General features: G+C 35.5%; 1 protein-coding gene across 1 annotated transcript in view; it reads left to right on the top strand.

Annotated features, from left to right (window-relative positions):
• Window positions 1-13302, top strand: part of NELL1 (neural EGFL like 1) — an 860846-nt gene extending 847544 nt beyond the window's left edge. Inside the window, exons 18-20 of the mRNA XM_058663250.1 lie at window positions 8612-8788; window positions 11122-11346; window positions 12670-13302. Coding sequence (XP_058519233.1) covers window positions 8612-8788; window positions 11122-11346; window positions 12670-12720 — 453 coding nt within the window. The 3' untranslated portion in view covers window positions 12721-13302. The remainder of the gene's footprint in view (window positions 1-8611; window positions 8789-11121; window positions 11347-12669) is intronic.
• Window positions 13303-16367: the final 3065 nt, after the last annotated feature.

The following is a 16367-nucleotide window of genomic DNA, read 5'->3' as shown; positions in this document are numbered from 1 at the left end:
ATTTCTATGTCTGAGAGAATGGGAGTATTTAATCTTGGGCTTTATGGTCATGGGAGCCAACAGAAATTACATGTTTAGTAGCCTGTTAGCCAGTTGCCTGATAAATTCTGAATGTGCTATATTAAAGAAGCTGAGATGAACCTTAAGAAATCATCCAATTTATCTCCTTGCCTTGCAATCTGCTGTATCTCAATAGATTCACGAGTATCTGCTTTGGAGAACTACATTACCAAATGATTAATTCATTGCCCCATAACACCAGTGTTCTTTCCTGTATGCAAGCCTGGTTCCTTAAATCAAAATTTAGTTACATTTCTTCTAATTACTGAGTATTCACTATATTTGAAGCACTGTATAATTGTACAAGAACATCGTATTTAATATTTCAGAATAAATTTGAATGATGAAGAAACTGAATTTCTAAAGGATCTATTAACTTTCTGTAAATATTAAGTATGTAACTTCCATCTTAGATATTTATGCTTTATACTGGGACTTGAATTATATTTGCTTGCCCCAAAGTTCATGGTTTTCCTATTTATTATGTAGTGTTCCAGAGGTTGTGGCAAAAGTGGAGGGCTGGTTTTAGAAACTGGATTAGGAACTCTGAGTCAAATTCTTCAAGACAGCCTCATCAGATGAACTACTCGTGACTTTTCCTATTTCATTTTATTTGTTCGGAGTTTTAAGTGTTTTATTCCAGTTTTATGAGAATGATCTCCTTTACATAAGCATCCAAATGGACAATTATAATGACATCATCTTGGAGACTGTGGAATAAAATCAAGGTTGAGGTATAAAGTTTGTCCTTTTCAGTCATATCTTGTGTTCTGAATTCAAATAAAACAAGCACACAATGACACAAAGCCACAAGCTCATAAAGGGTCATGGTTGACTGTTGAGAAGAGCAGATTCAAAGTTATTTTTAAAAACCTCTTTCCTCTGTCTAAAGTCAATATGGCAGGTCATCTACTTGTGTTTTGCAAGAATTGAAAGAAAGACGTTGAAATCTATTCACAGATGAACGGTGTTCGATGTTAAAGCTAGGTCACCACAAATGGATTTACTTTTGTTTAAATTCTATGTGCTTTGGATGTAACTTTTTTCTTTTTTGCACCATCAGAACATTTATCTCATTAGGCAAAAAAAAATGCTAAATTTTTAGAGTTCATGTTTTTTTCAGCATTATCCAGGCCATGTTAATTTATGAAATAATGGTTGCCACTGGAGTTCGATCCCTAAACTTTGGTTACAATACGGCTGCTTTTGATAGATCCCTATTTGTGGTTCTTCCATTTGCAAGATTTTACAGGCCTTAGAAAGATATATTTGTTTCCTGCTGTGCTCCTAGGTAAGTTATGGAGATTCTTGATTTATTAGTTTCTAGAAAATGGAGCGTTTTGGTATAAGAAGTTGTGTTTATGTTGATTATCATAGAGAGAAAGGGGAAATTGGAACCACAATTAACCAACTGTTGCACTGTGGTAGATTCATAAACAATTTTCTATGGGAAAATATAAAGGGTAAATGATTTATTCTGGGATGATTCACAAAGGACAGAGACAGCCTTTACAGAGAGGATGCCCTTGCATAGGACCTAAATGGACTAGAAACTTAGCCAAGTTGGGGTGTGAAGAAAAGTGAATCCCAAATAGAGAAAACCACAAGAGCAAAAATGCTGAACTCTAAGAACCTATATTCTGCAAAAAATGTGAATTGAATGATGATAGTAGAATTTTAGGAGCAAAAAAGGGGGAGAGGGTGGGGATGGGTATAGTCAGCCATCTGCCTGGAAACAACACTTAGGTATTGAGCAAGGACGTGGAATTTAAATTTCAACTTGTGGGCAATAAGAGATCATAAGAGATTTTACATTTGGGATTGATATGGCACTGTTAAATTCTGATTGGCAGCATGATGATGGAAGAGCTGAGACTGAAGCTAACTAAAGCAAAAACACTTAGACTAAGGCAAAAGTTCAGATCGCTGAAAATGAGAGCTTCAAAGAAAAGTATAAAATTAAGATCTCATGGGAGAAAAGATGGAAATAAAATAATACATGCTGATTAATTATGCCAGAGACTCAGCCTCTATAAGCATATCTTCCCAAATCTGTGAACAAGAAACTCCAGAGTGGTTGGTCTGAGAAACTTAGCCACCATTTTCCTGGATGGAAACATTCCCTCTGCCAGCATTGAAGGACAGGGATGTGTCTAACTAGTTCCCAGCAGATGTTGGGATGGCTGTTGGTTTGAATTCTTCTGATTACAATTTGTCAGAAACAGGTTTTTTTTGTTTTGTTTTGTTTTGTTTTGTTTTGTTTTGTTTTGTTTTGTTTTGTTTTGTTTTAACCACCTAGCCTCCTCATAAGGCATGCATCTTTGTGAATTGCTAGTGTTGGGATCTTGTTTCTTTTCAGTTAGTAATTGTCCATTTGAAATAATCATTTTCCTTTTTAAGCCTTGGTTTTCTCTTTGCTAAACGCAGATAACTAAATAAATTGACACTAAAGTTGTTTTTACTCCAGTTTTAAGGTTTTTATTTTTGGATATGGTGTAAGGCAAAATTAAAGCTTTAGGTATTTGTTAAACATTTATGTATTTGTTTAAAATTCTGAGCCAATTCAGATTGTTGGTAGTGAGGATCAGGTGACAGAGAGACCCTACATCTGCTGATTCAATATCCATACGGGTACAACAGCCAGGGCTGAGCCAGTCAAAAGCCAGGAGCAAAGAGCTTCATCAGAGTATCCAGTGTGGGTGTAGGAAGCAAAATACATGCACCAATTTTCACTGCTTTCCCTAGGCCATTAGTAAGAAGCAGAATTAGAAGTAGAACAACCAGAACAAGAATGAATGCGTGTAAGAGACGCCATTGTCACAGCCACTATACCACAATACTAGATCCAAAATCAATACTTTCTAAAAAGATTGCTTATGACATCTGAATAAATTTTTGTTTAAGAATATAAAATTGGAAGTCTAGAGTAGGTTATATTAGCGATCAATAGACATCTTATGCAAAGAATTGAACAACATTTTGAATTTTGTCATTAGAACTCTGTCCCAAAATGCAGCTGTATCGCTGTAAAAAAGAAAAAAAGCAATGTAAATAAATAACAAATCCTCTGTTCTAATAAAATTTTATGTATAGATAAAGTATTACAATAAATGTGGACAATGATAATCAGTTAGCAAATACCAAGTTTATGTTACATTTAATATATGTAAGTCGTTTTACTCGTCTGCTTCCATGGCATAAAAGTTTTAAAATCCTATTGCAGAAAAAATAATGTTATTATTCCATCTGGAGTAAATGTATTGGTGTGTCAACTATTCATTAGAAAATGGTGTAATTTGTAGTACAAAACCTATAATTCTGCATAGCATAAGTATAAATTCATTTTTATTTTGTTGGAAATTGTGTGCCCTATCTTTGCCAAATAAGAGATTACGATGCTTTGCTATTAATTACTTACAAATTAAATTGTTTCACAAAAGTTCATGAAATAATTTTGATTCTGTGACACAATGTATCTCTGTCATTTTAATAGGGACTTTTCTGACCACCTCAGTTGAGACAAGTAAAGCTCCAGGAATATCCCCAGAGAACTGTGACAAGTTGGTTAACATTCCTTAGTGAACACCATTCTTTTTCCAATATTGGTTTGAAGTTTGATGGTACACTGTGAGCTGAAGTTTCATATTTGCATTCTCACTGAAATAATGAATCCACATGTGACATGTTATTTATTAACCTTTCACTAGCCATCAGGGATATGTGGTCTAACCTCACACTAGTTAGAACAGCTATCACATAGAAATTAGAAAATGACAAAAGCAGACAAGTTTATGGAAAAAAGGTATCCTGATCCACTGTTGGTGGGAATGTAAACTATTGTAATCATTATGGAAGACAGCATTGAGATTCCTCAAATATATAAAAGTAGATCTACCAACGGCCATCCCATGGTGAATCCATTCCAAACAAAATGAAATCAGCATATGAGAGAGATAACTGTACTTCCATGTTTATAGCACTGTAATTCACAATAGTTCAGATATAGAATCAACCCATATGTCTTCAAACCATGACTATACAAAGCTAATGTATATATACTAAAAAGTACTAATCAGCCATTAAAAAAAGAAATGTTGTCTTTTGCAACTAAATGGATCCAATGGAAATCATTATGCTTAGGGGAAAAAAAGGCCAGTCCAAAAAAGATAAATATTGTAGGTATCTCGGATTTGTGGCTACAAAAAGAAGTGAGTGAGACTGACATTCTGGGATTTGATTTTTGGTTTGTTTTTTTCTACTTATTGTGGGAGTGACATCTTTACCTAATGGAGCACTAAGCTTGTGATGGGAAGAATAAGAATAAGTCATTGTAAAAATTATCAAAAGGAGATAAGGGAGAAGGAGGTTGGTAAGGAATGCAGGCAAGATGGTGGGTAATCTGGGACACATTGCTGTGTTCCTACATCCGTACCATGAAACATGGGAAATTTATTTACTTTATATAAATAACAAATAAATTTAAAATGGAAGCCAGGTGAAAAAATAATTTTCTTGACATCCAGCTTGCAATTCAAAGCCAGAGTCAGCTTGGCCATTTTTCTAAAACATGTTGGAGCTAAGTGGGGACATATTTGGCCTTTTCACATAATTGATGAGGTATAAAGTTGCTTTATTTTGCACTAACCCTGGAGGCTATTCATTTATTCTTATTCATTCTTTTAGTCAGTGTGTGGGAAGGAACATTGCATTCTGATTGTGTTGTCCCATTGCCATAAGTACAGCAACTTGTAAATGAACTCATAGCTTGATCATGTTTGTTCCTGGGATTTTTCTTTTATGCTTAGGAAGAGTAGCAATTTGTAATTGGAAATTAAGCTGATCAAAAGGTTTCATATTGTAGCTATCTTTACTTTGTTTGGCTTTCACTGAATAAACAAAGCATCAGGGAGCTATTTGAGGGCTATGGTTATACAAGTATCATAAATTAATGAGTTAAAGTAATAATGTAAGAGCTGTAAGAAAATGGCTTATTTTTGAAACTTGATGCAGTCTAGACATTTCTTTGCACAAAAAGTTGAACTTTCTGACTCAGGTCATCTACTCCTTCTTGTGCTGCTCTCTCTGTATATATTCTCATGTGTGCAAACATACATGCACATGCAAGTATGTTTATAATATTTCATCTCTAGATCTCCGTGGAGCACTATTATTTCATGCCATTTCCTCTAGGAATAAACTCCATCTGTGCAATTTGAGGGAAAGCATTTTTCTACCTTTTGTCATTATATATGTAACTAGCATCTAGTTTCCATTCTTCATAAAGAATATAAAACTTTTAAAATTTTCCGCTTTAGCTGATACTGAATTTATCTGAGCAAGCTCGGTTTGATTCAGCTTAATTGAGGCTGAAGTAGATGAAGATCCTAGGAGTAGATTCTTGAGCCTTACAGGATCATTAGGCTGTGAAGAGGGATGAAATCTTTTATTGACAGAAACATCACCAACAGCTCATTGTAGTATGAAAGCTAAAAGGACTCTAGCCAGTGAAATGCAATGCTGATAATCATCAACTCATTCATATATCTGCTGCCCCTAAATAACACATTGCATTCAATAATAGAAGCCTTAAAGAGGTTCTGATTTCCATCAAGCTGACTATATGAAAACATTATTACAATAAATTGATAAATACTGAAATTGCTATTATTAAATACAATACAGGGATGGTGCTCAGTCTAGAGGTTAAGATGGAGCTTTCCAAGTGGCAGTTCTTAAATTCAAGAATTAGCTTTTCTCCCATACCAACTTCCTGTTAACGTGCACTCTGAGAAGTTGCTGGTAATGATACCAAAAATTGGGTACTTCCCACAAATATAAGAAACCTATTGAGTCCCCGGATCTTGGTGTTGACCTGGATAAGCTCTGATTGTTGGAAGTATCTGGGAAGTGATCTGAAGGATGGGAAATATTCTTTCTCTCTTTCAATCTCTACTTTTTCAAATAAATAGTAATATCTTAAAAAAGAAACAGGGACAGAAATTACAATAAAATAACCATGAGTCTCCATTAACTTTGTATTGAAAGACTTTTATTGAAGAATTATATTTAATTCTTTCTTAGTTATCTCCTTTGAGAAATGGAGACATAAATTCATATCTCACAAATTATCTGGATTAGATAACATAATTCACATAAAGATTTTAGCATAACATATGGCACAATGTTAGTATTGAACTTATAGTATAAGATGATAATGAAATAGAAAATACTTAATACTCTCGCATAACAAGGCGAGTGGCCATAAAAGGATAAGAAACTTTGGGCACTGATTGAGAAATGAGAGATGAGACAAATCACTGAATTCCTAAACGCCGGCTTCTAAATACCGTACAGTTGAAATGTGATGGAAAGCGAAGGGAGTTTTACGATTGCCAAGGTTATCTTCTAAAATCAGTGGTTAGAGATAAAGTCTATTCAGTTTTTAGCATTATAACATGTACAGAGATGCAGATATTGAACATCTATTGTATGATACATTTGCCCTTTAAGACGACAAAGTAAAGTCTTGATGACTTTCTTTTATTGTTTCATTACTTTAAGATCATTTTTAATACATTAAATTCTCATGGTCACAGACTGTACATGACAATTAAACGCAATCCTCATAAATTCTCAAGTTCATATGATATTAGTACAAACATAGCAGAATCCATTTAGTTCATAGATAAAATTCTAGACATATAATGATACTTCCCTTCCTATTTCCCTCCCTGGTATTTTCTTCTTCTTCTATTTTTTTCTTACTTTCAAATTTGAGATAACATTTTTAATTTATATTATAGTCATAGACTTATTGTTCTAATAAATTAAAAGCTCAACATGTAAAAGTACCATGATGAATATAAATATATATACATATCATAAAATTATAATAATAAATAAAAAAGATTTAAAAATATGTATATATTTATGTATTTAAAAGATAATGTTAGAGGCAGAGAAAGAGAGATCAAGCACTTCCCCCTTTGATTTATTCTCCAATAGTCTGGCTTGACCAGGAGGAAGCCAGGAAACAGGAGCTTCTTCTGGGTCTCGCCCTGAGTGGATGGGACCCTAGCACTTGGGCCATCTGCTGCTGCTTTCTCAGGCGCAGTATCCGAGAGCTAGATAAGAAGTAGGCCAGTCAGGAAATGAACGGGCATGCATATGGGATGCTGGTGTCACAGATGGCAACTTAATTCTCTACACCACTGGATCATGGTGACTTTCCAATATTATTGCTACAGAGGAGAAACATGCATGGGCCAGGAGGTTTGCTTATGTGCCTTTTAAGTTACCTTCCATCTCTGAGATTTTTCAGCTTTGAAAATTGTCAACAAAGTGGTTTTAAACATAAATGGTGACCCTCAGTTTTACTTAACATTGTAACTTCTTTGTTGTCTGAGTCAAGATGTTAGTATGAGCACTAACATGTAGGTAAGCCCCACTCTAAAATGTTGGTTCTAGATGTGTAAGCATTGTTGATCTTCATTCCTTTGTACTGTGAGTCATCATGGCTAATACTCCAAAAAGTTCTTTTTAAACTTTTTTATTGTTTTTCAAATTGTTTGCATTGTAGAGAGGGATGGACAACCATGTGGGCCTCCGATTAGGGAAGGGAGAAATGTGGGTGGCACAAATATTTCAGCTTTTGTTCGTCTCTTGTGTACAAAGGGGAAAAGTGGGAAAAGACATCTTTTAAGGAAGCCTTAGAGACCCCAACATTGGGAAGAATGTTCAGAGGGTGTTACTTGAGTGGTGTTTATAGTTCTGAGAAGTTGTTGTTTTCATTGCTCCAGGGTTGAGAAAAATCTTTCCAAGGTCTATTGGTTGACCAGGCCCAAGTTAGTGCATCCACAGACCCAGGAAAATGCTGAAAATCTTGGCCTGGAGAATGGTCTAACCTGTTGTTTCCATCCCCTGATAAGGCAGTCAACATCTCTCACTGGCCCAGATGATCTGGCTGTCATGTTCCTCAAGTGCAACTGGACAGTCTGCTCACTCTACTGTCATCAGCAACTGAGGAGACCCAGTCCCAATACATGCACTGCAAGGTTGGACCACACATCCTGTGATTTTACTGAGGCCAGGGTTTCATTTCAGTGGTCTACTGGGTAGTCCCTCAAGAAACCTTACCATGGGTGATCTCAGACTTTTGTGTCTACCAGCCAGTGCAGGGTCAAGTTCAGTCTGCCACCTACACCAGCCAATGCTTATATGCATGGATGCAGCTGCCTGGTCAGTTCTGCCAAGGCACCATCTCTTACATGAACTGATGGATGCTGTAGCCCAGCCCAACTGCTCACCACAGGTCTGATCTTCATGCACACCAGCAGGTGCCATAGCCCACACCCAGCCCTTGTCTTTGGGTGTGTCAGTCTCTGCTGCAGCCTAGCCTGGCCCAGCCTGCATCCCATCCAGCTCTCATAACAGTGCCTTTCAAATAAGTAAGATAAAACTCTGAAAAACAAACAAAAAACAGATTTATAGAATTGGACTATACTTGTAAGGCCAGTGTATCATTTCCCTTCTTAATGTCATTTCTGAACAGGATGGGAAGATTTTCTGCCGACGGACAGCTTGTGATTGCCAGAACCCAAGTGTTGACCTTTTCTGTTGCCCAGAGTGTGACACCAGGGTCACAAGTCAATGTTTAGATCAAGATGGACACAAGCTCTATCGCAGTGGAGACAACTGGACTCACAGCTGTCAGCAATGCCGGTGTCTGGTATGTCAGCTTGCTTTGGAGGGTTTTGTCTCTTTTCTCTGAAAGTGGTTGCAAGTTGCCTGAGGGCTCTAATTTTCACCTACTCAGATAGCATGGATGTACCTGCAGGTCCTGTGATGAAGGGAGCATAATTTGCACATAAAGACATTGATATTCTGTTGAAAACTTTGTGTAAGACACGAAGAGCATGTTTTTAGGACAGATTTGGCCCAGTGATGTTAGTTTATAACTATTATAGTTTAGGATTTGAAATAGAAGGCTTTAATATCTTGATTGCTAATTGTGATCCTTACAGCACAAAGTCATTTAATTCTTTTTTTTTTTTTCTGTTGCAGACAGAAAAGTTTATTTGTGAAGGGACCAGGTGCGCAGGGAAGGGAGGGAAGCAAGAGGAAGCACCTCCAAAAAGCCAGGAGGTGGGGTGCCTCTCGAAAGAGGAGGGAGAGACACCCTAAGTCATTTAATTCTTGTGACATAGCTAGTAAAGATTTTAATATGTCAGGTTTCAAAAGTATATAATTCCAGTGACTAAGTAATGGGAAATATAGAATCCAATCCTGAATCCTCGTATACTAGCTATCTATTTGATTACTCAGGGAAAGCCATGGTATTTCACTGATCACTCTTTCCTACAAATATACCCAAATAAGTACCTATTTTATATGGCAATTGGAAAAACTAGTGACCATTAGTAAAGGACAGTGTGGTATTTGGCACATAGAAAGCATTCAGTGCATGGTAGATAGTATCGTTTATATTTTTACCTTGAAAATCTCTTCCATTCTAAATGTTTATGTAGAAAAATAAAATTTTCAACAGATATTAATATAACGCACTAATGGCATCACCAAATTTTAAAAATCCAGAGGAAAGGCTTATTTCTGAACCTGGGTTATTCTGTTTCAAGTTATACCACAGAAATTTTTGTCAATAAGACTTTTTAGGACACTTGTCATAGTGAATGTGATATCGCATCTACAAGACATTATAATTATGGAACATTCTACCTGAATCAGCTTTTAATAAAAACTCTCAGCTGGGTGTTCCTAGTTTAACAATTGTTGAAATTAATTAGTACAGTGATACTACATGAAAAATTAGAGAAAATTTTAGTAAATTTGCATCAGATTTTTAAATCTCTAGATAAACATACAGATAAACATAATAGACTATGTCATTCTCAATCATTTCTTAATGCTAAGGACTATAATGCAGTTAAAAGAGAATCATAGTCATCTTTTCAAATTCTCATCCAAGGACATAGAAATCTAACAGGAATGTTGAATCTATTTCCTTGTTAGTCTGTAAGCTCACATTTATTTTATCACAAAGCCCGTCGTCATGTAGACAGAAGACTGGTACTAATTTTCTGTGTGAAATTTTCCTACACAGAGTTTCAAAACTATATTTTCATCTCCATGCTTCTGAGCAGAATATTTGTTGAAGCCACTTGATATAATTGTTAAGAATTACCTGAGGCCATTGTGGATCATATTTTAAAAAATATGTATCACGGGTTTGAATGTGCTAGGCTCTGTGTGACATAATGGTGAACAAGACAGAAAAAGTATATTGCCTCACAAATTCTTCTGTAGCTGACTTGACTATCAAACAAAAATTACAATGAATTATAATGACTGCATGACAATGTAGCAGAGGCTACATTAAGAGTTCTTTGGTGGTTATGCTGGTGGAGCCACAGTTTTTAGATACTATGACATGTAGAGGGCTCTATCTGGACTATATTTGGAAAGATCACGAGTCACACACTGTATTCAAAAACCACTCTGAAATGTTTTTCCTGATGATGCCCAATCTCAGCTTTGCATTCCAAACCAAAAGCTCAGTTTATGATGTAGAATGCTATAGTGCTTCACATCCTGCTTTTAACCTTATGAAAAATCAGTATCCCTTTACACACTAACCATGCATTTCCATCCATATATTTATTTTCAGATTGTATTGACAGAAGCTGTACTAAGCATGCAGAATATTAAGAGAAACAAGTTAAAAGCCTTAAAACTCAAAACTGAATGTGGAATTGTGTTAATTATTATATGTTCCTATAGATCACAAAAAATAATATAGTTTGTGTTTAGCACACAAGGCAGCTGACGCATTATTAGGGATGATAGTATAAGTGGTCAGCAAAAGCAACCTAAAAGAAGTGATAGTGGTAGTAGATCTTCAAGGAAGAAGCATATTGTACAACTAATGGGGGTAACTAGAAACATTTACTATAAGTTAAGAGAATTAGCATGTTAACTTTCCCACTACCAGACACCGGGAATAACATTGCACGTGATGAGACACTTTTGGCTTTCTTTCCACAGGAAGGAGAGGTAGATTGTTGGCCACTCACTTGCCCCAATCTTAGCTGTGAGTACACAGCCATTTTAGAAGGGGAGTGCTGTCCTCGCTGTGTCAGTGATCCCTGCCTGGCTGATAACATCACCTACGACATCAGAAAAACTTGTCTGGACAGCTATGGTATTTTGAGGCTCAGCGGCTCATTGTGGACAATGGCTGGATCTCCATGCACAACCTGTAAATGCAAGGTAACTGGATTTCCTGAAGACATGAAGACAGGAGCTTCCTCTGGGTCTCCCACATGAGTATAGGGTCACAAGGTTTTGGGCCACTGTCCACTGATTTCCCAGGCCCTAAGCTGGTAGCTGGATCAGAAACAGGGCATCTGGGACATGAACCAGCAACCATATGGGATGCCAGCTTTTGGAGGTAGAGAATTAGCCAGTTGAGCCATCACGCCAGCCCCAAAGGTCTTTCATGAGATTGTAATTAGGAAGAAAATGTTCAATAAAATTGTTTGTTGTTTAATGGTTATAGTACCAATGTATAAACCAGTGAGTGGTTCTTGTTGCAGTATTTGATTATTGACAATTCCACCTTTTTATGGAGGAGGTATCATGAGACATCCTTATGTTTCTTGAAGATCAAAAGCCTGACCCTCTCCTTTCTTTAAAACTCATGAAAAGCTCTGGCATTAACTAATTGGAACAATTGTTAATCAATATAAAAAAATCATTGCTAAAATATCTTGAAGAGTCCCATGAATAAACACAGTAAAAATACTAGTCTACTTGGTTCTATCAAATGATGGCTCAGCTTTAGGCATCATTGGAAGGTTCCCAAGTTGCCTGTCTGTGCTGGATTTTTCTCTTTTCTGGAAATTACTATGTAACATACAGTCCCAACAGCCAAAGAATATATCAAACTTCATTTAACAAAACATTTAACGTAGTAAAATCAATGACCAAGAGACACAGATACGTGCCATTTAATAGTATTTCTTTGACATCAATTTTGAGATTCATTAATAGAAATTACAAAGTTAAATCTACATTATTGTATGAAGTTTATTGTTAATACATATCAAGTATTTATACATTTGTATGTTCAATTTTCCCCTCATAGCCACCATCAGAGACTATATTTTCCTTAATGCCTATATCTTTTTCAATTAGCCTTCAGAATTTTGTGGTACTGTTGAGGAGACAAACTGATATCTTTTAGAAATTTATTTTTGGAAAGTATCTCATTTTCAATAAGCATGATAAATATGCTGTAAAGCAGCTTGGAATAGTAGGAAGATGTTACAGAATTTGAGTGTAGTAATGGGATTGAAGGCATTGTCAGAGGAACTAACAGTTCATTAGAAGGGACCCTAGAGAGTCCCTCAGGCCTTCCTTCTTCTGGTTCTATCAGTTTTCTAGCCATTTTTTTTCCTAGTAATCTTTCCATAGCATTCCTGGAATTTGTCTCAAATCTCAAAAGGCTAGTAAGAACTTAGAAACTTGAGACTGATTATTGGTTTGTAGCCTGTGTTTCAACTGTCTAACTCTTGTTTCTTTAACGTACAGAATGGGCGAGTTTGCTGCTCTGTGGATTTGGAGTGTCTTCAAAATAATTGAAGTCTTTAAAATTGACTCATCATGGGAGAAAAATGGACAAAAAGACCATCTAACATCATGAAAATAGGAGTTGGTGTTTGGCTTTTTTAATCACAGTTAATTACCAAAGTCTCCATTGGAGAAAGGTGTTTTGGGGTTGCCTTTTGGAACTACCACTTTACTCATCCTTGCTAAGCTAGAATAGGTGACCTAAAGTGCAGTACATTTAAGCCTATGGTTGTTAAAAGAAGTTTCCATGGTGTAAATCACATGTTCCCTTATCAGATCATTTGCAAATCCATTTAAATGATCTCATGGTAAATGTTGATGTATTTTTGGTTTATTTTGCATATTAACAAATAGAGACTCAATGCCTTTTATTTATTTTTTCTTGATTTTTGAGTCAAATTCTAAAAATAAAGTTGCCTGTTGTGATTTTGTCCCATCTACTGCATACTTAATATTGACATTTCTGTGAGTTGTATTGATGAAAATCTGTGTGTAGAGACTAATTGCTTCTCACATTTTATACTGAATTGGCTTTTCATTCAGCTTAAAGAGACTGAAGACAATTATGATACACAAAAGTGGGAAAAGACCATAGGGATAACTGAAAAATTATTTTTTAAATTCCTCCTTTATTCATCATTAATAAGAAAAGAAGGAGAAAGAGGGAAATGTGAGGGATGAGAAAGGGGAGGAGTAGGAAAGAGGGATGAAGTTGAGGAAGAGAAGGAAGGAAGGAAGGAAAGAAAGAAGAAAAGAAAAAGAAAGAAAGAGAGAAAGAAAGAAAAGTAAGTTAGAATTTAGGAGCCGTAGTGCTTAAATTTTTTGGTGGGGATGTTGAAAGCAAAATGATATTTTCATCAATTTATACACAATTTGATAACTTGTGAAATATCTCAATACTTTTAAAATACAGATTATCATCTCAGTGCAGGTAAATAACACTGTCCTCACACTGAAGAGGTATGAATTAGGGAATCCAGTCAATCAGCATGTTCAGAGTTACTTGGTTTAGAGCAAATGTGACTTGCATACCACATCTCCTAATTCCTGACCAAGAATATTTCCCAATAAATCATGCTGTTTCTCATATGGATGAATTTATTTGTAAGCTTAACAATGATTTTAACAGTGACCGTTTCCATTGTAACCACTACAAATTTTTAGCAATTTGAAGCTAAACAAAATGAAACACATAGGCAAATGGCATCTGTGTGAGCTAAGAATTTGACTGAATGTTACACTCTCAGGAAGATCACATTTTATTTGTAATTAAAATTATTCATGGATTTCTGCTGAATTTTAAGCATAAGTAATATCTAATTCATTAATCAGTATTGATAGCAATAGTGTTTAAAAATCAAACACAAGAATTAGTAATTTAGAGTTATAGCCCCAAGGTTACACTAATTCATTGTTACTGTTTCAATGGAGATGTTTCTCACTGTTTTTTATAAAAATGAAGTTTACTTCATATAACCAGTTTCATATATTGCATTGAGATAACAGCCGTTTAAGTACATAAACCAACATAATGTGGTACGTTAGAATGCTTGAAACAATGGAGTGAAGAATTTGAAAATTAGTCTTCTGAAAATATTTATCACAGTTTCATTTTTTAAAGTTTGCAATTTTATTGGAGAACAGACATTTTCAAGACAAATTTGCAATCGCTTTGCATGTGGGTAGAATTGATACATGATGGACTCTTTCCTGAAATTCAACCTTGTCTATTTCACTGGGACACAGTAGGCTCATTCATTTATGTGTTGTTTACTGATGTGGAAATACAATGGCAGTACTGTGTAGTTCTCAAACTGTCCAGATAAGTGACAAAGTCAGAACCAATATATTTGCAAGCCGCTGATATACCATGACTAAACTCTGATGCGCAATTTGGAAAGATGTTCCCAGTTTTTTTTTTCCTAAAGAAGTATTAAATGTCAACAGTTTCATTTGAAGGTGTACATATTCATACATTACTGCAGTTTAGTTGGTAATGATGGCTCTTCAAAAAGCACCTAAGTTTTACAAACACAATAATTGGACTCAATATTGTTTTCTTTTTGCTGGAGATCAGGTGAGATAAATTTAATCTTAACTAACTAAAAAATATTATTGATATCAGTAGTACAATTTAGTCACTGAAGTTAGAAAATTCAATTTCTTTTTCTAAGAAGATTTGTTTTATTTTTATTGGAAAGGCAGATATATATAGAGGAGGAGAGACAAAGAGGAAGATCTTCTGTCTGACGGTTCACTCCCCAAGTGGAGGCAACGGCCGGAGCTGAGCCAATCCGAAGCCAGGAGCCAGGAACTTCCTCCAGGTCTCCCACATGGGTGCAGGGTCCCAAAGCTTTTTGGGTCATCCACGACTGCATTCCCAGACCACAAGCAGGGAGCTGGATGGGAAGCAGGGCCACCGGGATTAGAACCAGCGTCTATATGGGATCCTGGTGCGTTCAAGGCGAGGACTTTAACCACTACGCTGTCGCACCGGGCCCAGGGGATTCAGTTTCTAAAAAATTCAATGACATTTGCTTATTTAAAAAGGTTTTGAGTATATTATATCGAAGGTATGATGTTAATATTTCTGAAGAATTTTAAAAGTATACAAGTAAATCAATCTTTTAAAGACACCATTATATGGTCCTTTATAACATACTGACAATGTCCAAATCAATTATGAGATCCTACTAAGATGTTTTGTCCTGCAAAACTGTCTTAGGCCAGAAATTCAGGAAAGAGCATCTTTTCAAAAATATGATAAATCTCTTGATAGAATTTCCTAACTCTCATGTCATATTTGCTGTGTCAATAGTTTATTAATTAAATGAGTCAAAACATTGTTTGACAATTCTGTCTCCTTAGAGACAACAATAATTGTTTGAATCACCACAGAAGTAGAGTGGCTGGCATACATTAGTAAGAGACAATGAAAAATACAGATGCAATGATGCATGTATCTACTCTCTTATTATTAAGAGTTTGAAATCTTTGTGACTCTGAAGACTAGTAAGTAAGGGGAAAAATACTGGATTCATTAACTCTATATATACCCACTAAATACCAAATTTGCCTAATTTTTGAAGTATTTATGAATTTATATACACATAGTGTATTTATATGTGCTATAAATAATACGCATTTCTATATATTCATGTACATAACACTCCCCTCTTCTGAACTTTATACACTGTCACTTTTATTTTTGTAAGAGAATTTTAACGTGTATTTTCCTTATATTATGTCTAAAATAGGCTATATGTTGCACAGTAAATAACTATTGGAGCAAACTTCATTTTTGCTACCCATAAGGGTGCAGTGCATAAAGTTTGCACTTAAATCTAAATATTTTAATTTATGACTTTTTATAATATAAAAAATTACCGTGGGATCCTTGAAACAGTCAATTCCAGTGGCTCTCGAATTTTTTAAAAAACTGGTTTTTTTTTGGGGGGGGGGAACCAAAATATACTCAATACACTAACATAAGAAGTGGATAAGAGTATAATTTCTCTGGTTGGAAAAAGAGAATAGGGCTGGAAGCCCTTCATATACTCACTGCATCGGTTTTCAAGAGAGCAAAGCTTGGTTTTACTGCTACAATTGGGAGAAATCCTTTAGAGGACTAGCTAGGTGTTTTGTCCAGATTGCACTGG

This window comes from Ochotona princeps, chromosome 4, assembly GCF_030435755.1.
Source record: "Ochotona princeps isolate mOchPri1 chromosome 4, mOchPri1.hap1, whole genome shotgun sequence".
NCBI classification, from domain to species: domain Eukaryota; kingdom Metazoa; phylum Chordata; class Mammalia; order Lagomorpha; family Ochotonidae; genus Ochotona; species Ochotona princeps.
This window is presented reverse-complemented; position numbering and strand designations above follow the sequence as displayed.